This window comes from Myxine glutinosa, chromosome 5 (genome assembly GCF_964187855.1).
Source record: "Myxine glutinosa chromosome 5, kmMyxGlut1.1, whole genome shotgun sequence".
Classification (NCBI taxonomy): Eukaryota; Metazoa; Chordata; class Myxini; order Myxiniformes; family Myxinidae; genus Myxine; species Myxine glutinosa.
Window position 1 is genome coordinate 203,080,865 of NC_136265.1, and position 27,476 is coordinate 203,108,340.

A 27,476-nucleotide genomic window follows, 5' to 3' on the forward strand; every position below is an offset into this window, starting at 1 on the left:
TATGCATTGCAAGATACAAAGATTGTGACCTGTAAGGTTCACTCCTTGATGACAGGAGCAGAGTTTCAGCGTTCATCCTGCTGCAGAGGATCACTTGAATGAAAAGAGCTCCGCAACAGACTGAACTGTCAACGACGGAGGAATTCAACATACAAGGCGATGCCTAATAACAAACAAACTTTTCCATCAGGATGGTGTATGCTGTAGGTGGAGATAAATTATTTGTGGAAGCAAATTTAAAAAACTGAACGATTGTTCCTCAAAATGGAGTCAACCTGTGACTCAAACAATTAATTTGGCTTTTATATTTGTGATCATTATATGATCAGATGGAGGATTGTCGAAGAAGAAAATTAATTTGTGTACGTAATTTGTGTAAATCAAGTAGATTTACCTGAGCCTCGACTTTGCCATTGAAAATACGTAAACTTAATGAATGCATTCGGTGTTAACTGCATTCTATGAACTATATAACAATTCAATACACCTATATACACATATGTATTAAAAAGATTTAATACATAGAACTTATAAGAATGATGTATATTCGAACTTTGTCCGACCCTGTTTTTATCTTAGAGATTGAGAAGCAACCGATCTCCTCAGTCACACGAAGGCATATTATCTATTAGAAACAGAAGGCTTTGTGTATTTTGTAAGACGTTAGAAATCTCTGACTTGCATTTTATGGCTGGGAGAGTTGCATATTTAAAAAAAAAAAAAAACCCACCTTTAGAGGCCATTTTTCCCCACAAAGCGGGGGTTGGCCTTTTTCGGGCACCGTGGTTGTTGTTGTTTTTCGGTCCCATTTTTGAAGCAATGTTTTACGGCCGGATGCCCTTCCTGCCGCCAACCCTTTTTGTCGCCTTTTTACGACAAGCAGGGAAGAAGACGGAAGAAGAAGAAGCAGGAAGTTGCATATGAAGAAAGAAAAAGCTGACCCAAGGAATTGAAGACACGAACTGCCTGTTATCTCCATTGAACCTTACCTGACCTCTCTCTTTGATCTTTGACTATAAAAAGCTATGCCACGGCACCCTCGGAGAGTTCTTGGTTCACTTGTGATGTATTAAATGTAGTGTTGAATGTGGTGTTCTGAGCCAGCGTGGTGATTTCGTTTTATTCGTGTATGTGTAACTCAAATGGAAGTGTATTCTGTAAATACTTTTGGTGGAAATGAATCAAGAATTCCCATGTGTCATTAAAATCTTTGATTGTCTTCTGAGACGAATGTGGACATTTAATTCTCTTGAGTCTTGTCAAATTAATTTGAAGACTAAATTAATTAAAGAAAATCCACAACACCTTTATTTCGGGTTAGTAGGTCTTCATGCGTTGGCAATAGAGGAGTTACAGTGGTGTGTGTTGGGATGGTGCTGAGGTCACTTGGATAGTGTTGACTACCTGACCAACTTAGAGAATAAACCAGTGTCTCAATGCAATCTCTTCACTTCCACAGTGACAGACAGCTTAGAGACTTAGAGTACTTCAAAATAATTTAATACTTACATTATTTGCTGACTGGTATCTCCACCCAGGTCATACTATCCTTTTCAACTAAAGTATCAAACAAGCCCGGCTATTAGACTAGCACGGTTAGACTTTCGGTCTTGTTTCATACTGATCAGATCAAGCATTGTACTTGTCGAATTATGACGTCTTAATGAAGACAACGATGACATTATCATCAACATATCTTAATCCCCATGGACATAGAGCTATGTTTCAATTTTTTTTTTTCATCGAGTGGTTTCGGCGATATAGAGGTGTAACGTTTTTTCCAAGATGGCATCTGCACCGTGTGACCTACGACGTCATAATTATGAATAATAAAAAAATAATTCAGCCGGATGCACTCCTTTGGTAAAATTTCGTGTCAATCAGATCAAAGGTTGCTGAAAAAATTAACTTTTAAAATGCAGCCATGCACGTATACATACGCCAAACGTAAGCATGCACCCGATCGCTTAACCCTGCTTTTCGCTTCACGAGCGCAGGGTAAAAATGATTTCCATACTATACAGAACGCGTTTCACCCATGGTGGTAGTGAAATTATGAGAACTGGACAGCGAAACACATTTTTGCTGCATCCTTCAAGGTGGCGTAATCATTATTATTATCATGAACTGTACAGTGTCAGTTTAGCCGAAGCAATTTCTTGGCGAGGGTTTTTAATCCTGGACAGGTTGGGTCACCACTCCAACACAGGAATTCAGGGGAGGAATTTGGAATCTGATAAGGGTCCTAGCGATAGCTCGCCGATTATTCACGAAGGACACCGTGGGATCTTGCTGACAGTACGCCCAGTTTAACGTCCATCTGAGGGACAGTACACATGTTGATGCCTCACCTTACCTGTGAAACAGCAGGATGACAGTTTATAGCTGGGTCAAGATTGGAACCCAGGTGAGACAGCTCAGAGGTATATTTATCCAAACACGAGCATAAGTACCCGGCGTTGCCGGGCGGGGGAGGGTGGGAAGGGGGCGGGGTGGGGGGGGGGGGGTGGGGTGGGTGTTCATATATATGCTGGTGGGTGAATGTGGCATTCATCACGTTTCTGAGTTAAGTGTGATACTGATAAGGAAGAAGAAGAAGCCGTACTATCAACTTCATACACTTCCGGAATTGTTTGATTTATTTGTGTTCAAATGTCTGGTGATTGTTTTGCATTTATTAACTCAACTGGTCTATGTCCAGCTGAGTTTTTGTCGACACCCAGTGTCCATCGTCCATCTGTCTGTCTGCCGTCTGTAAACAATTCGACGTCTATGCTCTAAAAGTCACAAATATTGATCAGATTTGATGAAACTTGTTATGCAGCATCTTTAAGACAAACTAGTTTGGGATTGCATTTGGGCGTTGCATGCCCAAAAATGGGCGTGGCAAGGCGGCCATATTGAAAAATCAATTTTTGTCATATATTTTTAGCACATATAAACTATATAGTTTGTGGTTCTATTATTATGCATATTCTAACCATATTGATATAGACCAGTTGAGTTCAGGTTCCCTGGAACCTATAGTTTAATTTAACCACTTATTCCACTTATTTAACCACTTATTACAATTTAACCATTATTTATTTAACCCCTGACTATCTCTTCTCCTTCTCCTTCTCCTTCCTTTTGCTTTGATTATTTAGCGATTGATTTTTGTCTTTTTGCACTTGTTTTTTGTACTCTGTCAAAGCGCCTTTGGGCTTCTTGAAAAGCGCTAGATAAAATAAATGTATTATTATTATTATTATTCACTTTGCACTATTGTTCATTGATGGCATCCTCGTACCATCCCAGTGTAGCCTCCTGAGTGAGCTGCTAAAGGGATTACTTTGACAACAAATTTGGAGAGAGAGAGAAAGAGATCATGCACCACTGTATTGGTTTTGCATCATCACATCCTATAGATTATATGGTTGCATCTAATGGAAGATCATATATATGTTTTTAAAAGATCTCATTAACATTTACATAAAATCAAGAAACTTCTCACTAAAGATTCAATTTCTCGTACCTTCACACCACGGTGCACAAAGCCACGGCGCAGCCTCGCAGGTTTGAGGTGAGGGTATTCCTCGGTACTTGTCACTTGCACATCCCATGTTGCACGCCATGCCGTGAATAGAGGCTCGTGTACAGGATATACCCCAGAGTGATGAGGAGCCACTGCATACTCACCACTCACAGGCAGGTTGTACTCCTGGGTGTTGAAATCAGACTTTCAAAAATAAACAATCAATCCGAACAACATGGTCCAAAAAAAGAATTGAAAAGCACAGCAAGGAAATAAGATAGTACACCTGTGCAAAGGCCTGGTTCAGGTCCATTTGGGCCTCCAGTGTCGTAACGTTGTGGTAGAGGTGTGGCTGCATAAACACAAAATACCAAACACAATATTAACAGAGACCGTGGAGGAAATCCCAAAAGTCTTTTTTTTTCTTCTTTTTTTTTTTACGACGAAGACTCCCCACCCTGACTTAGACCGACGATGTAAAGTCAGAAATCTGTGAGACGATGACAATACTTACACTAATCACTTAACCTAGTGTGACCCAAATCACAGTATGTGTGCACGTGTGTGTGTGTGTGTGTGTGTGTGTGTGTGTGTGTGTGTGTGTGTGTGTGTGTGTCTGTGTGTGTGTTATTTCCATATCCAGGTTTCAAAAGGTGGAATGGAGCCCTACATGGTGGAATGTAGCTCGAGGTATGTGTGTGTGTGTGTGTGTGTGTGTGTGTGTGTGTGTGTGTGTGTGTGTGTGTGTGTGTGTGTGTGTGTGTGTGTGTGTGTGTGTGTGTATGTGTGTATGTATGTGTGTGTGTGTATGTGTATGTGTATGTGTATGTGTATAACAACACAGTTACAAGATGCAATACAATACAATTTGTATTGTATTGTACTACTACTTCATTGGAGAGCACTCACCAAGTAGCTAACCTCCTGACCCCCTCCATCCGGACCAAATTCAGATCCTGGGGGGACAGGGCCTTCTCCATCGCTGCTCCCACCCTCTGGAACTCACTACCTCACACCATCAGAGACTCCTCCTCACTCACCACATTCAAAACATCACTAAAGACCCACCTGTTCAACACTGCATTCAACATTCAACCCACAGCATTTAACCCCTGACTATCTCTTCTCCTTCTCCCTCCTTTTGCTTTAAATATTTCCCTATTGATTCTTGTCTTTTTGCAATTGTTGTTTTCATGTATTGTTATGCATTATGTTTTCCACTCTGTCAAAGCGCCTTTGGGCTTCTGGAAAAGCGCTATACAAAATAAATGAATTATTATTATTATTATTAATCACTCAAGCAAACATTCCATTCTGAACTACTGATAAAGAACGGCTGGCTTGGCAAGCGCTAGCTGGCTGCTTGGTAACTGAACACACAACAGCTTTCCTCTCCACATGACCGGGAGATAAGCGATCGCAATATTTCCAGCAGCCGACATGGCTTTTTTGTCAAGGGCGAACAAACGGCTCTTTTCAAATAAGTGTGGAAAAGAAACACTTGACATTAAAATGAATATCTTGAGAAAGCGTTGTTGTAATAATTAAAGTTGCCTGTAGCCAAAGAGTGAAAAAGCAGCGTGGTTTCCGATACCGATACGACCGGAAACCATGCTGCTCATTCATTAGAAATACATATATATATATTTGTCAATTGATTGTTTGTTTGACATTAGTATTACAGAAATCGGGCGCTACTTTTGATTCAAAGAGAGAAAACACACCAACACACACACACACACACACACACCAACACACACACCCACACACACACACACACACACACACACACACACACACACACACACACACACACACACACACACACACACGTTGCCCCGGTTCTTTTTGAATGAATTTACTACGATAATTCAGCTTTTACTCGCGGCCGTAGATTGACTACTGTAATTCAGCTCAGCTTTTAATTGCGAAATGGGCCCAGCCCGGCCAAAGCGGCCTCGCTACCGAGCCTATAACCTTCCTGGGGCCCGTCACGACATTTTGGGTTCTTTTTGAATGAATTTACTAATACAATTCAGCTTTTACTTGCGTCCATAGAAGATTGACTGTAATTCAGCTCAGCTTTTAATTGTGAAATGGGCCCAGCCCAGCTCAGCCGAGGTGGGCCTCGACTGGCCTCGCCACCTCGCCTATAACCTTCCCCGGGGCCCGTCCCGACATTTTCAGTTCTTTTTGAATGAATTTACGACTATAATTAAGCTTTTACTCGTGGCCGTAGAAGATTGACTACTGCAATTCAGCTCAGCTTTTAATTGTGAAATGGGCCCAGCCTGGCCAAAGCGGCCTTGACACCTAGCCTATATAACCTTCCCGTGGCCCGTCCCGACATTTTTTGTTTTAGAGGTTTCCTCCTATCTTTCACCGTTCAGGAGATTAGCGCGTGCAGACAGACAAACAAACAAACAAAAAACACTTTCTTTTATATATATAATATATTGTTGCGGATCTCAGCGCCGGCCTTCTCCCCTTACCAAGGGGGGATTAGTCCCCTTGTCTTTGACTGACCGACGGGACCCGGAGCCTATGACGTCCTTCCTGGACAGCGCGAAATAGGGTCGTAGGACTAGAATCACTAATACCTAATTACTCATGCTGCCCAGAAACGAGGAAATAGCCCCGCCCGAATCAGGGTCTTGGTGGATACGCCGAGCGGTAGCGAACCCGTGACCCGAGCCGTTATCAAGGACTAGACCCCGATCCAAGCGGTTCTTATTCGTGCCACGCTTCCCAATGATGGAAATCACAAAAGCAGTCTAATTCAGAAGAAAAGGAATAACAAGGCCTAGACGGCAGGAGCCGATGAAATAGATGAAATAGACGGCAGGAGCTCTCCGCGTGTCGTTGGCGCGCACGGGATAATTACGGGGCGAACGGAAGGATGGGCTCTGGCGGTTTATCACTCGCGTGGCTGCGTACGTAATAGTTCAATACAATGCAACTCCTTCCAGTCCTCTGGATACAGTCTTGTTCACGCGAGTCCTCTCCCTTCTCATAACTCCTGTGCCGACAAGTCCTCTCTCATAACTCAACCGTGAACTCACGAGCGCCTCTCCCTTCTCATAACTGAGGTGGGGGCCTCGTGCAAAGGGTTTTATTGCCACGCCCTTAGAACCATCTGGAACTCACCAGACGTTCTTCACCACGCCCTATCACGCCATGCCCTCAGAGCCCTGGTTGGCTGGTGGCCCTTACCGTCATCGCCTCTGACGTGCTGCTTGATGCCACCCCTCCTCGACCCCCGCGCTCCTCCCTCTTCTTAGGCCTACCTCGTGTTACTGGGCTAGTTTCGAGCAAACAAAGGGCAGCGAAACACACGGAGGGATGAGCTAAAATGGGGCGCGGGATCGAGTTTGCCCATTGGTGGAATTGGAGGGTGGCTGCAAAATGAAAGGACCTAAGCTCATTTCTTTACACAACGCAGATGTTACGAGGGAAATGGCCTACTCTTACACATACTATGACATAACTAATACTCCAAGTGGGCCTACGTGTTGCTTGTGGACTAACTATGGGGGGGGAAACCTTTAACCTTTAATGATGTCATATATACAAATATTTAGAAGATATGTCATATATACAAATATAGAGAAGATATGTCATATATACAAATATATAGAAGATATGTCATATATAGAAGATATGTCATATATAGAAGATATATATATACTGTATATATATATATATATATATATATATATATATATATATATATATATATATATATATATATATATATACACAGTCATCCCTCGCTATATCGCGGTTCACTTTTCGCGGCTTCGGTACATCGCGGGTTTTTCTCGCTAGTATATGTAAAATTATATCGCCGATTTTTTGCTATATCGCGGGATTTTGCGGTATAAATGTATTTTTATATACTATTATTTTAAATATTTTTGTGGTAAAATAAGCATTTACTAGCCTAAAAAAATAAAAAACGTAAAAAAATAAGAAAAATACAGTAATTAAAACATATTACAAGAAATAAAATACTGTACATAGTGTACAGTAGAACAGTAGACAAAGAGACAAAGAGTCGTGCGTATGGAAAACGCAGATGCGGCAGCTTCCATTTGCGCTAGTTACCCACGTAATGGGTAACTGTAATGCTCTTTCTGGCTGTGCAGTACATTCATCATCGTCATCACCTTCATCGTCATCAGTACTGCACAGCTAATTCATCATCATCTTCATCACGCAAGTTGTAGTATTGAAGAGCCGGGGCTCTTGCTTGATACGGACGAAATGACGGGCAAGACACAAACTCGTCCGAGAAGATATTTATTCTCAAAACCAACTCGGGAACACTGAAAAGCCCGTTTATCAGGCTGCATTATAAAGCACAACCAGAAACCGAAAGCCACGCCTCTCAAGCGTGGCGTGCTTCGGCGGTCACGTGATCAACAGGTGTAGCTGATTATACCCGCACGCGCGGCACGCTTTGGCGGTCACGTGACCAGCTACTCTGGCACCGGGGATCCCCGCCGGTGACGTCACCGGCTGGAGCAAGGAGATTCTGATGCTGGTCTTGCTTGGGGAACCCATGGGTCGCTACAGTATCTTCAATCGTGAGTACCCATTAGAATTTTATATGTTGTTAAAATTACGTATGTTTAAGAGTGTAAAAAGTGTTTAAGAGTATAGGAAGTGTTTATAAGAGTATGGGAAAGGTTAATAAGAGTGTGGGAAAGGTTAATAGGAGTGTGGGGAGGGTCATAAAGCTTTAAAATATATATAAATAATAAAATAAAAATATGGTCGCTACTTCGCGGATTTTCGTCTATCGCGGGGGGTTCTGGAACGTAACCCCCGCGATAAACGAGGGATCACTGTATATAGTATATATATATATATATATATAGTATATATATAGTATATATATATATATATATATATATATATATATATATATATATATATATATATACTAGCAGAAGTACCTGGCGTTGCCGGGCAGGAGAGGAGGTGAGGAGGGTGAGGAGGAGGGGAGGAGGACGGGAGGAGGGGAGGAGGACGGGAGGAGGCAGGCGAGGAAGGGGGTTCATCACCTTTTCGATAAATATATGCTGGTGAATGTGGCGTTCATCCCGTTTGAGTCGAGTGTGATGCCGATCAGGAAGAAGAAGCCGTACTATCAACTTCGTACACTTCCGGAATGGTTTGATTTATTTGTGTTCAAATGTCTGGTGATTGTTTTGTATTTATTTATGCGAATGTGTAGATGTATATACAGTCACGTGAAAAAGTAAGTACATCCCATGTAAAGTTTTGACTTTTTCAACATATTTCAACATACAGCTATTTGATCTTCATTTCAGCAATATTGATAGATAAAGGTGATATAATATAACAAATATCATGAAACATTTACATTTTGTAGTCCATCGTATAATTTAAATAAATAAATGCAAATTTCGCATGTGGAAAAAGTAAGTACACCCTTGGCTCTAATAGGTGGTATTACCCCCTTTGGCAGAAACAACCTCAAGTATGCGTTTCTTGTAACTGTCTGCCAGTTTCTGACATCGACTGGGAGAAATTTTTGCCCACTCCTCCATGCAGAATTCTTTCAGCTGTGCGATGTTTGAGGGGTTTCTTGCATGCACAGCTCGTTTCAAATCTCCCCACAATATCTCAATGGGATTTAGATCTGGGCTTTGACTTGGCCATTCCAGAACCCTCCATTTCTTTCTTTTCAGCCATTCCTTGGTGGATTTACTGGTATGTTTAGGGTCATTGTCATGTTGCAAGGTGCACCTTCGGTTGAGCTTCAACTTTCTGACAGATGGCCTCACATTATCCTCGAACACCCTCTGGTACAATGAAGAATTCATAGTGGATTCTATGATGGTGAGCTGCCCAGGCCCTGATGCAGCAAAGCTGCCCCAAACCATAATATTTCCACCACCATGCTTTACAGTTGGTATCAGGTTCTTGTGTCCAAATGCTGTCTTTGGTTTTTGCCAAACATGTCTTCTGGTACTGTGGCCAAATAGCTCCACCTTTGACTCATCTGTCCAGAGCACATTGTTCCAGAAGTGCTGGTCTTTGCCTAGGTGTTCATTGGCAAACTTTAGTCTTGCCCTGATGTTCTTTCAGTTCTGATGTTCTGATGTTCCTGATGTTCAGCAAAGGTTTCCTCCTGGCACACCTCCCATGTAGATCAAATTTGTGCAGCCTCTTTCTAATGGCAGACTCGTGCACTTTGACATCAAAAGTGGCAAGAGCTACCTGTAGGTCCCGTGATGACATTCTAGGGTTCTTAGAGACTTCTTTCAGCATCTTGCGGTCTGCTCTCGGGCTGAACTTGCTGGGGCGGCCTGGCCTGAACAAGTTGGCAGTTGTTTGGAATCTTCTCCACTTGTAGATGATCTTCCGGACAGTCGAATGATTGATTTCAAATTGTTTGGAGATCTTTTTAAATCCCTTCCCAGACTCGTAGGCATCTATAACCTTCTTTCTGAAGGCCTCAGAGAGCTCTTTTGATCTAGGCATGGTGACGCCACACACTTCAACAACAAAGAGCAAAGCAAACTAAATGTCTGAGGTTTAAATAAATCAGGTTCCTCCAAGATCCTCTCTAACAATGTTCTAATTATTTGCACCTGAGCTGGTGCACCTGATTCTAATTTTAGGTATTTGAAGTAGTGATAAATGTAGAGGTGTACTTACTTTTTCCACATGCGAAATTTGCATTTATGTTTATTTAAATTATACAATGGACTACAAAATGTAAATGTTTCATGATATTTGTTATATTATATTGTGGCGGACACAAAAGCCCACTGGCGTGGTGACATCATTCCGTGCACCAAGTGGGCGGTGGCCACGCCCGAGGGGTAGGCGTGGCCTCATGATATACACCGGGCGCGCAGCCCGGAGCGCGCCAGTGTTACAGTGAGCTCCTGAAATAAAGACGCTTATAAGTTACCGCTTGTCCGCTTCCTCCTTGCTCGCAAGCAGCGCGCGTAACGCCGCGCTTTACTGGTGACCCCCTTGACGTTGGATCTGCCGGAGCGATCCTTCCACACGCGACGCCATTGCCATGGCCAACTTCATCAAACTTCCCGAATTTTGGGAGGCTCAGGCCGAAGTCTGGTTCGTCCAGGCCGAAGCCCAATTTCAGCTTCGGCGCCTCACCGGCAATGACACGCGCTATTGCCACGTCGTCGCCTCCCTCGGGCCCGGCACGGCCGCTCGAGTTGTGTCCGTCCTTCGCCACCCACCGGACGGCCACAAGTACGAGGCACTCAAGCGGCTACTCCTAGCCACGTTCGGCCTCACGGACGACGCACGGGCCGACCGCCTCCTGGATCTCCCCCAGCTCGGTGACACGCGCCCGTCGGTCCGAATGGACCATATGCTGTCACTGTTGGGCGACGAAGCCCCCGGTTCTCTATTCCGTGCGCTTTTCCGTCGGCAACTTCCAGCGCAGGTTCGCCTCGTGTTGGCCGGGACCGGGCTAACGGAACCCCGAGCATTGGCAGCCGAGGCGGACAAGTACTTCGCCGCTTCGGACACGCGGGCGAGAGTCGGCGTGGCCGTCACGGCCCTCGTGGCTGATGTTGCTGATGCTGCTGCTGATGCTGCTGATCCACAGCATCAGCTTATACAGCATACGCAGCATGCTGATACGCACCTCGTGACCGCCGCCACGCCCCGCCCACCGCCGCGGCGAAAACCGCCACCGCGGGGAAACCCGCCAACTCCACCGGCCTGGCGGAGCCAGCCGCGCTCCTCCAGCTCCACCACCTGGTGCTGGTTCCACGCCAAGTTCGGCCACGAAGCTCGGCAGTGTCATCCGCCATGCTCCTTCAACAGGTCGGGAAACGCCTGGGCCGGCGCTCAATAGTGGCGATGAGCGCCGGCCGTTCGAGCAGCCTGCTGTTCATAACGGACACCTTCTCCGGGCGCCGTTACCTGTGCGACACGGGATCGCAGGTGAGTGTGGTTCCCGCCGGCACGTCAGACAAGCACGCCGCGGGTGGGGGCCCCGCGCTGCTTGCAGCGAACGGGACGCCCATCCGTACGTACGGAAAACGCTGCCTCTCTCTGCGGTTCGGAGGGCAGGTTTTCCGATGGACGTTCGTCACCGCCGACGTGCCCATGGCACTGCTTGGCGCGGACTTCCTGTGCGCTAATGGGCTCCTGGTCGACATCAAGCGCAGACGTCTTGTCCAGGCCGAGACGTTCAGCTCGCTCGCTTGTGCGTTGCCCAGCTCAACGAGCGGCTTGCCAAGCGGCTTGCCGAACGGGTCGGTTCCGGCCACGTTGGTCTGTACGCTTCCGGCAGCGGACGCATTCACCCGCCTCCTCGCCGGCTTCCCGGCCCTCACGCGGCCCACCTTCTCAGCGGGGGCCGTCAAGCACGGGGTGGCCCATCACATCCCCACCGTCGGGCCACCGGTCTACGCCCGGGCACGCCGCCTCGAGCCGACGAAGCTGGCGGTGGCAAAAGCGGCTTCGCTACCCTGGAGCGACTCGGCATCGTTCAGCGCTCAGAGAGCGCTTGGGCGTCGCCGCTGCACATCGTGCCGAAGCCCGGCGGGGGATGGCGACCGTGCGGGGACTATCGCCGTCTCAATGACGCCACGACTCCCGACCGCTACCCCGTCCCCCACATTCAGGACTTTTACGCCCGTTTGGCGGGCATGTCCTTCTTCTCGAAGGTGGACCTCATACGCGGCTACCATCAGGTCCCCGTCAGGCCGGAGGACGTCCCGAAGACGGCGGTCATCACGCCATTCGGACTCTTCGAGTTCCTGCGCATGCCCTTCGGTCTGAAGAATGCGGCTCAGGCGTTCCAGCGACTGATGGACAGCGTCCTGCGTGACTTGGATTTTGTCTACGTCTACCTGGACGATATCCTCGTCGCCAGCGCGTCCCGCGAAGAGCACCTACGCCACCTCCGCACGCTCTTCGAACGCCTGGGCCAGCATGGCCTGATTGTGAACCCCGCAAAGTGCCGGTTCGGCGCCACCATAATAGATTTTCTGGGGCACCGTGTCACCAGGCACGGAGCCGTCCCACTGCCGGCCAAGGTGGAGGCGGTGAAGGGGTTTCCGCGCCCCCGCACGATCAGAGGGCTGCAGGAGTTCCTGGGCATGGTGAACTTTTACCATCGGTTCCTGCCCCGTATCGCCCAGCTCCTGCGCCCCCTGCACGAAGCTCTCCGAGGTAAGCCGGGCAAAGGCGACGTTACCTGGACCGAGCAGATGGACACGGCGTTCACGGGCGCGAAGCTCGCCTTGGCTAACGCCACCATGCTCGCGCACCCGGCGCCCGATGCACCGATCGCCCTCACCACCGATGCCTCGGACTACGCGGTGGGCGCGGTGCACGAGCAATAGGTGCGTGGAGCTTGGCAACCGCTGGCGTTCTTTAGCCGGCAGCTTCGCCCGCCCGAACGCCGTTACAGTACCTTCGACCGCGAGTTGCTCGGGCTTCAATAGCGGTCAGGCACTTCCGCCATCTGCTCGAGGGCCGTGCGTTCACTGCCTTCGTCGACCACAAGCCGCTGATCTTCGCGATGGGCAAGGTCACCGAGCCGTGGTCGGCCCGGCAGCAGCGTCACCTCTCGGCCGTGTCCGAGTACACGACGGACATCCAGCACGTCGCGGGGAAGGACAACCCGGTGGCGGATTGCCTTTCCCGGGCCGTCGCCCACGCAGTCCACCTCGGCATCGACTATGCCCGGATGGCAGCGGACCAGGCCACTGACCCCGACGTCCAGGCCTTGCGGACCGCCGTCACGGGCCTCCACGTCACCGAGGTGGCGTTCGACGGCGCAGGCGCGGCCCTCTTGTGCGATGTCTCCCTCGGGCGTCCTCGCCCCATCGTGCCCGCGGGCTGGCAGCGCCAGGTGTTTGACGCCATCCACGGCCTGTCCCACCCGGGCGCGAGGGCCTCCCAAAGGCTGATCGCCGACAAGTTCGTCTGGCATGGCCTCCGGAAGGCCGTCCGCGGCTGGGCCAGGACGTGCCTCGCGTGCCAGCGCGCCAAGGTGCACCGGCACACCCAGGCCCCGTTGGCCCCGTGCACGGTGCCGGAACGCCGGTTTGACCACGTCCACGTGGACCTGGTGGGACCTCTGCCCCCTCGCGGGGTTTCACCTACGTCCTCACCATGGTGGACCGCACCACCCGGTGGCCGGAGGCCGTGCCCTTGGCGTCGACAACGGCGGCCGATGTCGCGCAGGCTTTCATCGCCACCTGGGTCGCCCGGTTCGGCGCCCCCTCGGACATCTCGTCCGACCGCGGCCCCCAGTTCACCTCGGAGCTCTGGGGGGCGGTCGCACAGGGGCTCGGGGTCCAGCTGCACCAAACCACGGCCTACCACCCCCAGGCTAACGGCCTGTGTGAGCGATTTCACCGCTCATTGAAGGCCGCGCTCCGGGCCACCCTCCGCGACGGCGGCTGGGTCGACAGGCTCCCCTGGGTCCTGCTGGGCCTCCGGACGGCGCCCAAGGAGGACCTGCGCGCATCCGCGGCGGAGTTGGTCTTCGGGCAACCGCTGCGGGTGCCGGGCGAGTTCCTCCCCGACTCCAGGGCACCATGGTCCGCGGCACAGCAGCGCTCCGCTCTGCAAGAGACCGCGCAGAGGTTCGCCCCGGTGCCAACGGCATGCCACGGGCACCCACCGACACACGTCGCCCCGGAGCTTCGCACGGCGGAGTACGTCTTCGTCCGCCACGATGCCCACCGGACACCACTGCGGCCCCCGTACGACGGGCCTTTCCGCGTGCTGGAGACCGGGGCGAAGCACTTCACCCTGGACATCGGCGGTACGCCTGACCGCGTTTCGGTAGACCGCCTCAAGCCGGCCCACCTCGACGTGGACCATCCACCGCTAGTGGCCCGACCCCCACGCCGCCCCCCGGTCCTGCACCCATCCCAGGGGCAGCCAGGGGCATCCCACCTGGCATCCCTGCACCCCGGACGCCGCCGATCGCCAGGGGGCGCTTCGGCCGGGTCATTCGTCTGCCCCGCAAACTGGCCCTCCAGGTGCGCGGGAATTCTGGGGGGGCACGTGTGGCGGACACAAAAGCCCACTGGCGTGGTGACATCATTCCGCGCACCAAGTGGGCGGTGGCCACGCCCGAGGGGTAGGCGTGGCCTCATGATATACACCGGGCTCGCAGCCCGGAGCGCGCCAGTGTTACAGTGAGCTCCTGAAATAAAGACGCTTATAAGTTACCGCTTGTCCGCTTCCTCCTTGCTCGCAAGCAGCGCGCGTAACGCCGCGCTTTAATATCACCGTTATCTATTAATATTGTTGAAATGAAGATCAAATAGTTGTATGTTTAAATATGTTGAAAAAGTCAAAACTTTACATGGGGTGTACTTACTTTTTCACGTGACTGTAACTGTCATTAATTTTAAAAAGCTTCGGAACGATCGAGCGATTTTTTCTTTTTCAAAAAAACAAACAATTTTTTCCTTTGCCTGAAACATTCCCAGGTAGTCACTGATGAACCTCTGAAAGTTTGACGAGGATCAGTTCAGCCATCTCTGAGAAAAATGGCGACAGACACAGACAGCCATCCCTCTTCTATAGTAGATATATATATATGCCCTGAAGGCTGTGGATTTTTACATCATGCCATTAAACTGTCCATACCATGACAAGTCCCTGCAATACAATATTTGCTGGCAGTACAAGTAAGAGAAAACGTAAAAAGTTTCATGGGCGAATTCAAACTGAAAGTTGACAAAAAGGTGAGCCGATTTCTGGAGAAGAGGACAAGAGTGGTGAAGTCATGGATTGCGACAAACCTGCTGGGGGTGTGTTCAGTTACCAAGCAGCAAGCTGGCACTTGCCAAACCAGCTGTTCCATAACAACGGTTTTAAATTGAGCGCTTGTTTGAGTGCTCAAGCCTCTTTGCGAGTGCTTCACAAGAAACTTGGGATCTGAGCACACCACCACATTTGCCGATTCCGAGGTGATACAGCTGTTTCACAGCGACACAGAAGACACAGACTTTATGGGCTTTACAGAGGACGATTTACCAGTACTTTAAATAACTTTGGAATCAGATATATAGGTGTAGGTAAAATATGTGAAGGAGCTGTCATTAAAGATGTTACACATAAACTTGCAAAAAAAACTGCATCTTTTTGTATCTCCTTGATCATTATAACTTGGCCATCTGTGGTTATGTCATGTGACATGTGGTTTTTAAATACCAAAGAACTCACAGTTAGAATTTGTGGAACCAATTTTAACGTATAGCCTGCAGGTTATTAAAAATATTGTTATGTCTGGGGGGGTAATGCAATATCTAAAGCCAGATAGATCTGTGTCGGTAGGTATTCGATTGTCGCGATAGGGAATCTACCTGTAATAAGTTCTGTGTAGTCCGGTTTGGCAGGTTAAGATGTATACCTGTGAACATACCAGGATGTTCGAGTGTTAAATAGTTAGGGATTAAAGATAAACCCCTGTGCGTCAAACCTGGTAGTCAAACCTTTGTCCCTTCTGGCAATGCACACCAACATAGACACTTAGTTGGGTCCCTAAAGCAACATTAAATAATTCCCTTCCCTAACAAGGACTTTGGAAGAAGACAGGCAAAAGGAAACCAGGCCAGGACACCGCCGATGATGGCCGCCGCCAGTTACACCTCCGACAGGCCTAGCAACATCGAGTAGCACGTGCTATGACCACGCTACACGCTACGAGCTATCACCACGCTACGGTCCTGTGATTGGTCAGCGTGCTAGGCGCGAACCTCCAGCCAACGAGTGCGAGAGGCACGAAGCTGGAGGGTTCGGTGGAAGTCGCTGGTTGGTAGCGCGCCAAGGCTGACGTCACCGGCAAGGTTATATCAGCGTGCGCCGAACGACATTGAGAGCAGAGCACATCCGGTTCTTGTTTGCCTAGCCCTTCCTCTTGGACATCCGGCGCTTCGTCTTGCGCAGCACGCTCTCTTCGTCTTGGCAGACCGATCGTGAGTGGAGATCGACCTTGTGTGGAGATCGCTGTCGGTGCTTTGGGCCGCGTGGTGCTTTTGGGGCGTTGGACGCATGGTGCTCAGTGCTTTGTGCACGGACCTCGTGAGCGGCAAGAGGCTTGGAGCGGGGCCTGGTGGCACGTGAGTGGGGCCGTGTTACACTGCAAGACTACGGACAGATAAGACTGCACACTACATTACATTTACATTACATAACGAACGTTTTTATTTTGGTTATTCATCTTCCTGTGTGGCGTATTTGAAGTCTGGTGTGTGGGATCCCAATTTAGGACATTGATTTAGTGTCGCGTTTTCCTGTCCCTACCTTTTATTACAATAAACCCTTGTAATATTTTCCATTCCCCACAAATCTCGTGTCCGGTTGAGTTCGTTCGCCATCCACGGTTACGCGCTCCCGCTTCTTCCTCTTCACTTCTTCCTCCCCACGCTTATTAGAGCACAATCCGTGTTTGGTCGTCACCTCCATTAAATCCGTTCTGGTCTTCCGCGGTCCCTGGTGTTAATCGGAAGGATTCGCACGACAATATGGTATGTGAGTGTGCACATGCGTATGTATGCGTGTGCGTGTGCACCCATTATTCATCAAGATGCACCCAAATGCAATAGAGCCGTGATTCGCCGAAACAACGAGTACCTGTGTGTGTGCCCACATGTGAGGGAACCACCAAAAATCATGCCGGTGTTTCACCAGAAGCTCATCCCCAGCATTCTCCTCCGGCAAACCTAGGAGCAAAAATATTCTTCAGTCAGTCATTGGGGTTAACCTGCCCTAACAGGATCAGCAGAGATACACTTTAGTTTGAAATATCCATGAGCTCAACCGCAGTAAAAGATGACATATCTCACAACCGAGAGTTTGAATAATATGGTCCATTATACCATACAAAAGCCTAAAAGCACATATTTCGCGTCGTAATGCATACACAATCTCATAATGGAGAATCAAAACAAAAATGCAGGGCTTAACGTCAATGGTTGCCCAAGAACCCGAGGCAATTAAAGGTCGTTGTCAGATTGGCAACAACACAGCACCACAGTTGCAGTTCCTATGCAGCGCATCCCTTTGGGTTAGCATCACTTATCATGGAGGTGCAACAGTGCCACAGACGCAGTGCCCCCTGATGACAAGGTTCGAGCAGGAATTTGTAATTTGGCTAGGGTGCAGGTGATAACTCACCTACTCTTCACAAAGGACACATTATTATCTTAGACACCCACCAACTAATGCTGGCCGAAGGGACACCAAGTTTAATGTCCATCCGAGGGACAGCACACATATGGGATGCTTCACTCTACCTGCAAAACCCCAGGATGACAGTTTGTAGCTGGGTCGGGATTTTAACCCAGCCGAGACAGCTCAAATGAGAGTACACATACCTCGAGAGCCGAGGCTATCCTGTCAGCACAGCGCCACAGCAAAGGCTCTGTCAAATCACTTGCATCTAACTTGCTCATCTTTTCTTCCCCATTATCCCACTGCAAGCCCATCTCTTTCCAGGTTTCCAGTTTTTCCTTTCACTTCTGTGATTCCATCTGTATCTACCTTGTTCACTCCAGTGTCCTTCCCATGCCATCATTTTCCCCCACATCCCTCATTTCTCCGAGTCTCCCTCCATTTTATCCCTCAACCCTACTGTTGGAGTACATCCCCTCTTTCTACTGTTCTTTTTGTTCTGTTATGTCCTAATCGGTTCTCTGTTCTAGTTCCTCTGAGCCTCAACGCTATCCAAAAAAAGCAAATTAATGTCATTCGGAAAAGCGATTTCTATGAAAAAACAACAACAGACAAACAAAAAAAACGACTGTTTCTGCAAAGAAGATCTGGTACTCTATAGACATTGGATATAGACTATAGAGGGTTTTCAGAGCAATCCCATTATGCCATGCGCGCCTCCATGTTGGTTTGTTAGAGGGTTTTCCGAGCCATCACATCATGCTGCGCCCACCACCATGTTGGCTGTATAGAGGGTTTTCAGAGCTATCCCATAATGCTGTGAACGCCGCCATGTTGGCTGTATTCACTTCCCTGGCAACGATAGAATAAGTAGCTCTGCAATACAGAACGTTTATCTCGTTATTCTGACTTACTGCAATGGAAGGTTATGCTAATTTTTTGGCCTCGTTTACCTTTTATCACATGTTTAGCTCGCCAACCAATATGGCGCCCGTGCACTGCATCATGGGTACTGAAACCCTTCTATAAATCAAATCTGTAAAACGCCTTTTTAAGTGTGAAAAACATTGTTTGTGAATCCGAACGGGCACGTGAAAATACGAGAGCAAAGTCTAGCCCTGATATGGGAAGTAATAAGGTATCATTGTTTGTCAAAGCAGGCATCAGTAAACCGAGACAATACAACAACACAACAACATGCATTTTAAGGCCATTTTCCCTGCGTGAGCAGGGGTTAGCCTTGCGGTCCCCATGACAATCTTCTCCATTTTGCCCTATTTTCTGCATCTCCTTGTTAACCCCCTTGCCCGCATTTCTTCTTCCACCATCTTTAGCCAAGTCTTTCTCGGTCTTCCCCGTCCTTCTACATTCATTTCCATCACTCTTCTCAACCAGTCACTTTCATCCTTCCTCAACACATGACCAAACCATCCAAACCTGTTCCTCTTCACAGCATCAATCACAGGCTCTATTCCCATCATCTTTCGCAATTTATCATTTGTCTTCCTCTCTCTCAACGATACTCCGCACATCCACCAAACCATTCGCATTTCCACCCTTTCCAGCCTTCGTTCCTACTCTACGTTCATTACCCATGTCTCGCTCCCATAAATCATAACACTTCTCACACATGCAGCATACACCTTTCCCTTCAGCTTCAACGACACTCCCCTCCTCATCAGCACGCTACTCAGTTCCCGAAACTTCTTCCATGCACATCTCACTCCAGCAACCGTTGCCGAGTCTGATCCACCTTCTCCATTCAGCATGTCTCCGAGGTAGCAAAATGTTTTCACACCTTCCAGCTTCACGCCGTCTCCAAGATCCAACTCAACATTTCCTCCATCTGCAGCTCCCTCTGTGCACACCTTACATTTGAATGTAGCTGCCACACTGGTTAATGACCCTCTCAAACCACTGCATTTTTGATGAACCCACTCAGCGCACATTGAACATTGAACGGAGTTCACTCCGACACCCTTCCTGCACACAGCACATGGCTACTTCCCAGTTCCTTCCACCTCACCACAAGCTTTACCACTTGCCAACACCTTCGTCTTTCCGATATTCACCTTCAGACCTTTTGTCTCCATACATTTCTTCCACTTGTTCATCTTTTCCTTCAGTCCATCCATACTTTCCGCAATCAACACCAGATCATCTGCATACAACAACTCCCACGGTAAACCCTCCTTTACGTTCTGAGCCAGCACCTCCATCACTGCTACAAATAGTAGTGGACTTATTACCGACCCCTGATGCACTCCCACCTTCACCTCAAACTCACCACTGTTCCCGTCCTTCGTCCTTACAGCTGTGCACGCTCTTTTGTACATTGCGATCACTACTCTGGTCAACCATTCCTCCACTCCTAACTTCCTCAATGCCCATGTCAATACTTCACGTGGAACCCGATCGAATGCTTTCTCCAGATCAACAAACCAAAGAAACAACTTCTTCCTCTTCTCCATGTACTTCTCCTGCAACTGCCTCACAATAAAGAGCGCGTCTGTCGTTCCTCTTCCTGGCATAAATCCAAACTGCATTTCGTCGATCTTCACCTTCTTCCTTATCCTCCTCTCCAACACCCTTTCCAATACCTTCATTCCATGCTCCAATGACTTTATCGCTCGGTACGAGCCACACTCCAGAGGGTCACCTTTCCCCTTGTATAGAGGGACGAGGGTACTCAGTTCCCAATCCACTGGAATGCGGCCTTCTTTCACCACCAGATTGCAGATCTTTGTCATTCTCTTCACACCCCAATTTCCCGCTGCCTTCAACATATCTCCCACAACTCCCGTCGGCCCTCCCGCTTTCCTACTCTTCATTGCTTTTATCGCTTCCTCAACTTCCTTCTCAGTTATCTAATGCCTCCCTTACTGTCACCTCTTTCAACCTCCACACCTTCATTCTCGGTTGGTACTTCCCCTGCCGAGCTCTCCTCACACCTTTCACCCTTATGTCGCAGACAACCAAGTGGTGCTGTGAAACAGCCTCCTCCCCCGGGATCACCGTTGTGTCCCGGAGGTGCCCCCTATCTCGCCTACGCACCATCAGGTAGTCATCGGTTGTCGTCGACCCACCTGACATGTATGTAACAAGCTTATTATCCTCTTTCTGGAACTGAGTATTACAAATCAACAAATCAGCTCCATCAGCAAACTCCAAAATCCTTTCACCTTCTCCATTTCTCACACCATATCCGTAACCCCCATGAACTCCCTCAAAACTGTCAATACTCCTTCCCACATGTCCATTTAGGTCTCCTCCTACCACAACAACTTCCTCATCTTTCACGTTTTCCATCAGCTTCTCTATCGCACACCAGAACTTGTCCTTCTCTTCATCGCTCCGACCGACCTGCGGAGCATATCCCGAGATGACGTTCACCAAGAGCTTTCCAATCATCATTTTCACTGTCATCAACCTATCACTCACTCTAGTCACACTCACCACACTGTCTACAAACTCCTCAGGAAACAGGACACCAACGCCATGCATGCCCTCCGGGCACCCTTGCCACACAAACTTGTATTTCTGTCCCTGCCTACCCTTCACCATTCTCACACCACTTCCCTTCCATCTCTTCTCTTGCACACAGCATATGTCCACTCTTCTTCTGATCAATACTTCCACCACTTCTCCTGATCTCCCCGTCATTGTCCCTACATTCCATGTCCCAAACCTCAGAAACTGAGCTCCACTTCGGGCTGTACCCTGCCCATATTAGTTGTAATTGTCATGGTTCTCTTTTTTTTTTAGGCAATGTTTTTATGGCCGGATGCCCTTTCTGACGCCAACCCTCTTAGTCGCCTCCTACGACACACGCAGGGATACGGTGTACCTATTCTAAACCAGGGTACACACCGGGATAATGACAATGAACTCGGATAAACCGAGACAATGCAACATGAATTAAACACAATCCTTTACATCTTAAACAGTCTGCAATAAATAACTATCTTCAGATAAGAGTTCATAAAGCAAGACAAAATAGAGAGCAAAAGACTGAGGAACTACATCCCAGACGATACCATAAACATTTATTTATCCAAATGGCAACACACTCATTGCCTGCAGAGAGCAACACGTTAGTGATACCAAAACCAGGTTTATCTACAATCCAGTCTCTAAACCACCTTTAGAGGCCATTTTTCCCCGCAGGCGGGGGTTGGCCTTTTTCGGGCACCGTGGTTGTTGTTGTTTTTCGGTCCCCTTTTTGAAGCAATGTTTTACGGCCGGATGCCCTTCCTGACGCCAACCCTTTTTGCTGCCTTTAACGACAAACAGGGAATTACCAGTGAACTGGTACTCAATTAGCCGACCTCGGAAGGATGACAGGCTGAGTCAACCCCCCTGGCGTTAATTCAGCGATTGACCGGGATTCGAACCCAGGATCCTAGGATCCTAAGCCGGCACCCTAGCCGCTAGCCCAACACCAGGGCCCAATCCAGTCTCTATTGGCACAAATTCATGGAAGACCAAATGTACCGATCTTGTGCTGCGTTAAAGTTTATGGACATTTTGCGCCCACATGTGCAGGCAAGCCTGGCACATGAGTCGCAAACAGCACATTAATGTTTCAAATTTATCAATATTACAAATGTGAAATTTGAGACATGGTGCCAATCGTTTATGAAACATTACCAGACAATGAGGTTCATTCAGAAGGAAGAATAAATTCAAAAACCTTTTAGGTGCTGTCAGAAATTATCGACATTTTCACAGGTGTACAAAGAGTATGAATTTGGGGGGGGGGGGGGGGGGGGAGGGAGGATGGATAGAAGGAGGTTGCTACGCGTGTACGATTTTAAATGCTTTTTGAAAATATCGAACTTGAATATAAACATCAAGATCAATAAAATGGAGAAAATAAAATCGAACGTCTTGCGTCCAAAGTGCATGAAATCGCTACGACACAGGGCCAAGCACCGAGCCTATAGGTAGATCAAAATCAGCACATGCATCATACCAGCATGGTATGCCTCTCCTTGCAGTCAGCCACGCTGTGATATTACGGTCGGCCAGTGCGAGTGGTTCCCCATATTACTTTTACATGTGCGTGTGTCCATATCTATGTGTCCATAGAGCCTGTGATTGATGCTGTGAAGAGGAACAGGTTGAGATGGTTTGGTCATGTGTTGAGGAAGGATGAAAGTGACTGGTTGATAAAAGTGATGGAAATGAATGTAGAAGGACGGGGAAGACCGAGAAAGACTTGGCTAAAGATGGTGGAAGAAGAAATGCGGGCAAGGGGGTTAACAAGGAGAGATGCAGAAAATAGGGCAAAATGGAGAAGATTGTCATGGGGACCGCATGGCTAACCCCCGCTCTAGCAGGGAAAATAGCCTTAAAATGCATGTTGTTGTTGTTGTTGTGTGTCCATATTGGTTCCTGTATAGAGTGTTCAACAATTGCACACACTCTTCTTGACCTTTCACACGACAGAGCATTAAATCGTCCTCTAAAACTACGTCACCGCTGTTTCGCTATCACACGCAGATAGGGTACGGATTCTTTGTAGACACCAGTGGAGCCTGCCCCAAATGCCCGCAACGCCTCTATTGCTGACGGTGTTTGTCACACCCTGTATGTTCATGGTGGAAAGCATGACAAAAATCAGAACAATAACACAGATGTCCTGTAAGCAATCTGAAATACTGTACATGATACCAACTGCTAAACCACCAGGATCAGGAAAGCCATACACTCAAGAAAGGGTGGCCTTTCATCCTGTCAAGCACGTTTCCAATGGCAATTATTACAAATGACATCAAAACACTATTTTTTTGTTGCATTTTTATTCTCCAATGGACAATTTCTTTAATATCACCCATAAATGCAAATAGGTGATGGTGCAGTATGAAATCCTGTTTTGACTACTAGTACACCCACACCCTGTGGGAGCGGCAGGGAGGGTCAGATTATCATCTGTGGGGTAGATAGATTACAGTAGATCTAGGCTCAGGTCCGTTAGTCTGTGGGGGACGTGACAAGCATATAATGCCGCAGGAACGTTGGGTCTCCTCCCTTTCAGTTTAGTGTTAAACAGAAATAGCAACTGTTTAAAAAGGTAAACATAAATGTTTGTGGTTTATAATATTTTTACTTCTAGTAAGCATGCCCACGAAACACCATAATAAGCTATTTATACATGGCAACATGGCATTTGTCCAAGGAGGAAAAACCCCTTGGGAGGGACAGGTACAAATGAAGTCATAACAACCTCAGTCATGTGACCTGAGGTCCTCCTGTCAGGTTTGGTTGAAATAGGATAAGTAACGACCAAATGTATCATGGTCAAAAAAAAAAAAAAAGCAGAGACAGACACCAAATGCGTATTTTAGTACGATAATAAAAAGTCTGATGATGTACTTTCTTGGATTTGACTTGAAAAGTCCGATTCAGTTTTTTTCTGGGGGAAAAGCGTTAAAGAAGCACCAATTTGGAGGGAGATGGGGGGTTTCTTGAAAAGTACTACTCTTTGTAGTCATGAAAATGTTGATAATTTTGTATGGCTCCTTAAGGAACCATATACAAAATGCATGCAGAAATACAGGAAAACAGAAAAATGACTTGCGCTGAACATGCCTCTGGGTCAGGTTCAGTGCAAATACATTTTGAGGTCAAGTCTATAATCTCCAGGAAAACCTTTTGAGGTCAAGGGAATATGAATTTGGTAGAGAGCTTGACAAGCCTAATAGGACTAACCAAATAGGACAAGCCCCCCCCCCCCCTCCCCCTCATTCGTAAGATTGCTCTCGACTGGCACATCAATCCCCACTAATGGTGCTTGCAGATCATCTTTGGTTGAAGAGTGTGATGGCGTATTTTGTTGGCAAAGACAATATGGCATTTGTCTCAAAAGGACTCGACGCACGAAAGGTAAATGCTAGGACGTTACAGTTTGGAGATCTTGCAGCTCTCAATCATGTGATCTCGAGTGCAACAGGCTGACTGTGATAATTGCAAACGTTTGAGAATCAAGTGCAGAATGTTACGAGTCATGCATTTATTTGCTGCTTTTGTTACTGAACATAGCACAGAGACAAAGACAAAAAGAAATACAAAGGTGTGCTCGGCAAGAATCAAGATTTGAAAGACATTACCCACCTGTACGGTAGAACTTCCCACTAAAACCAAGGTTGAAGGTAAAGTTTGCTACAAACTGCCTGAGTCGAGACTGGCAACTCAGCATGGCCTGGAAGAGCAGGAGAAAGTATTTACAAAAATGTATTCCATGACACATTCAACTATTGATCTGCAACCGATACTTGTCAATCAGATCAGAATGAAAGAATAAAATACCAACGTACCGTGACATCTGCAGGCAACATGCGTGTGCCCTCGCGACCGACAAATACATCATCCACATCAACAAGGATTGCACGGCCAAGACCACGGCCCAAACGACCTCCACTAAGACGCACCAGCGCGTCCCAGAAGACAAGGCGCACAAGCCAACTCGCCAGCCCGTGCCCAAAGAAAGCACGGCGGACACCGTCCCTCCCACCACGGTCTTCCACCACTGGTGCACATAAACCACCTGAAGCAACCCGGCCTGCAGTTACTGAGAGGGCAATGGCTTTCTGATTTTCAAACGTGGCGATCTTGTCCTCCGGGTGCTGACTTTCTTGCAACGTTAAATTGGTGCCATTTTGTGCCTGAAGTTCAGGCTTATGGTCCGTCTCAGACTGCACTTCTTCTGTAGAAAGTATTTTCCTTGCAACACGTCGTAACGGCTCATGCCACCAGACCGTAACTGCCAAGTCCTGCTTCCAAGGCTCCTCTTCAATGTGAGAGGTGGTCCATGGTGGATTTGCTTGAGGAACTAAACTGTGCCTTTGCAAGACCTCTGGAATCCTACTACCATGAGTCAAGTCATCTACAGGTCTCAAACGCACTCTGGGTGAAGAGATCACCCCTGACAACGCAACCCCACGGTCAGCACGATTGGACCCGTCGGCCTTTCCTGTGAACTGCACACGTTTGATTACATTTGTTCGTCTTTCATTTAGAGGCCTAAAAATGTCTTTCTTCTGTGCTACGCCAATCTCCCCAACCTGTCTGAAAGGCAAACTTTCATACTTTTTATTGAAGACAATTGGTTGATCAGCAATTTGTGAGGCAGCAGTCATCAACAAACCATCTGGCTGCTGTCCTGTTACACTTGCATCTTCAAGCTTGTGCTGTGCACTCTTAATACTGTCCTCCAGATCTGATTGGTCTTTTATGGAAGTTACCTTATTCAAAGGATCAACCTTCTTAAGAATTGCATCATTGGTGACCAATTGTTCTTCCAGACCGTTTTTGTTAAAACTCGCAGCATCTGGAGACTTCAAGGAGTCCCTACCGTAATCATTTCTCTTACTTGCAGGAACAAGCGGAGTGCTGGACTTTTCACCGGCCTTCATCTCCCTGTTATGCAAGTCAAAACTTGCTCCTTGTGAAGCTGCATCTTTCCAGGCAGAGAGCCCCATTTGGAGAAAATCTTGCCTGGGTTTTTTGTCCAACAAACGTTCATCGTGGCCATCAGTGTGGATTTCAAATTGGGAGTTGGAATCTGCTTTTCCTTGTTTATCTCTTACAGAAGGCTTATCTCCAGTGGTTACAATATCTTCCCTTTTTCCACTGGGCAAATAATTCATCTCATTATGTACTTTCATTGAGCCAATATTCAGATTGGTGGATGTACTTCCTTTATTTTGCTTCTTTGGACTAAATTCATGTCCAACATCTCTAAATTCCCCAGCTTTGTCCTCTTTAAGCATCTGGGACAAGACCTGCCTTTGACTCAAGTCTGGAGTCTTTCCTTCAGGTACTACAGTTGTTTGCTTCATTTCACGTCTTGTCCCACTCACGGTGTTTTGGGCTGCCTGCACTGTAATGTCACGGTGTGGACCAGCACTCAGCACAGAGGGAACGTCTACTTCCTTCACTTTCGATGGGCACTCAGTCTTTTGTCGACGTGAAACGCGCTGTTTCCTTTTCTTGCTCTGCGCTTTTGATCGAGCACAAGGCATGTGATAAATCTTACCTTTGAATACCTTCGTTTGTGGAATGGTATCTCTCCATTGCTGCTCCATATTCACCATTTTCACAGTCTCTACAGTGTTTTTCTTTCTATTCTCGACTTTCCTCCAGGCTTTCCAAGTACGCTCCTCCTCACGTTTGCGCTCTGCCTCCCGGCGCAGTCGCCGTCGCTCTAAAGCTTCGGGGGATGGACGAAAACGCCAAGCTGCCACACTGGGACCATCTGGTGTGGCCAAAAGCACAGGTTCAAAAGATGGGTGGGGCGATGAAAACACAACCCAATCACGATCAGGTGGGAGGGGGCCTGGAGCGAAGGCAGTGGGGCGAGTTGCATAGAGCAGCGGCGAGCGAGGGTTAGCACGTCCATCTCGCAGCCCTACATTTGGATGGAGATGCAGGGGAAAGCCTGGGGGATTGGCAGATGGGGGGGGGGGGGGGGTAGGGGGGAGGGAAAGGTATAAATGATGTACAAAGGATAGGCCAGATAAAATAGCATATCAGCAAAAAAATAATTTAAAATAGCAAATAGTTGAAAGAATTGTCCAAATTGCCACACAAAAGACAAATTCCCAAATTAATGCCAATACATAGACAATCATCATATCAAATAGTATATTTATTGCCAAATTAAATGGTGAATCATAACCAAAGTTAAGCCATACTTACTTAAACGTCCACGAGTGCATGGCAAAAACCTAAATCCTTTCATATGGCCAAAATTATCAAAAACTGACAAACACCATTTGCTTTAGGCTGA

General features: G+C 47.7%; 1 protein-coding gene across 2 annotated transcripts in view; it reads right to left on the reverse strand.

Moving 5' to 3' along the window:
* Window positions 1-27,476, reverse strand: part of LOC137426515 (uncharacterized) — a 63,812-nt gene that overhangs the window by 24,500 nt on the left and 11,836 nt on the right. For both annotated transcript variants that reach the window (XM_078779375.1, XM_078779376.1), the window contains 5 exons: window positions 25,003-27,125; window positions 24,800-24,887; window positions 17,144-17,232; window positions 3,801-3,866; window positions 3,515-3,700 (listed from right to left, as the gene is read on the reverse strand). In XM_078779375.1, the coding sequence (XP_078635501.1) occupies window positions 3,515-3,700; window positions 3,801-3,866; window positions 17,144-17,232; window positions 24,800-24,887; window positions 25,003-27,125 (2,552 nt within the window). The remainder of the gene's footprint in view (window positions 1-3,514; window positions 3,701-3,800; window positions 3,867-17,143; window positions 17,233-24,799; window positions 24,888-25,002; window positions 27,126-27,476) is intronic.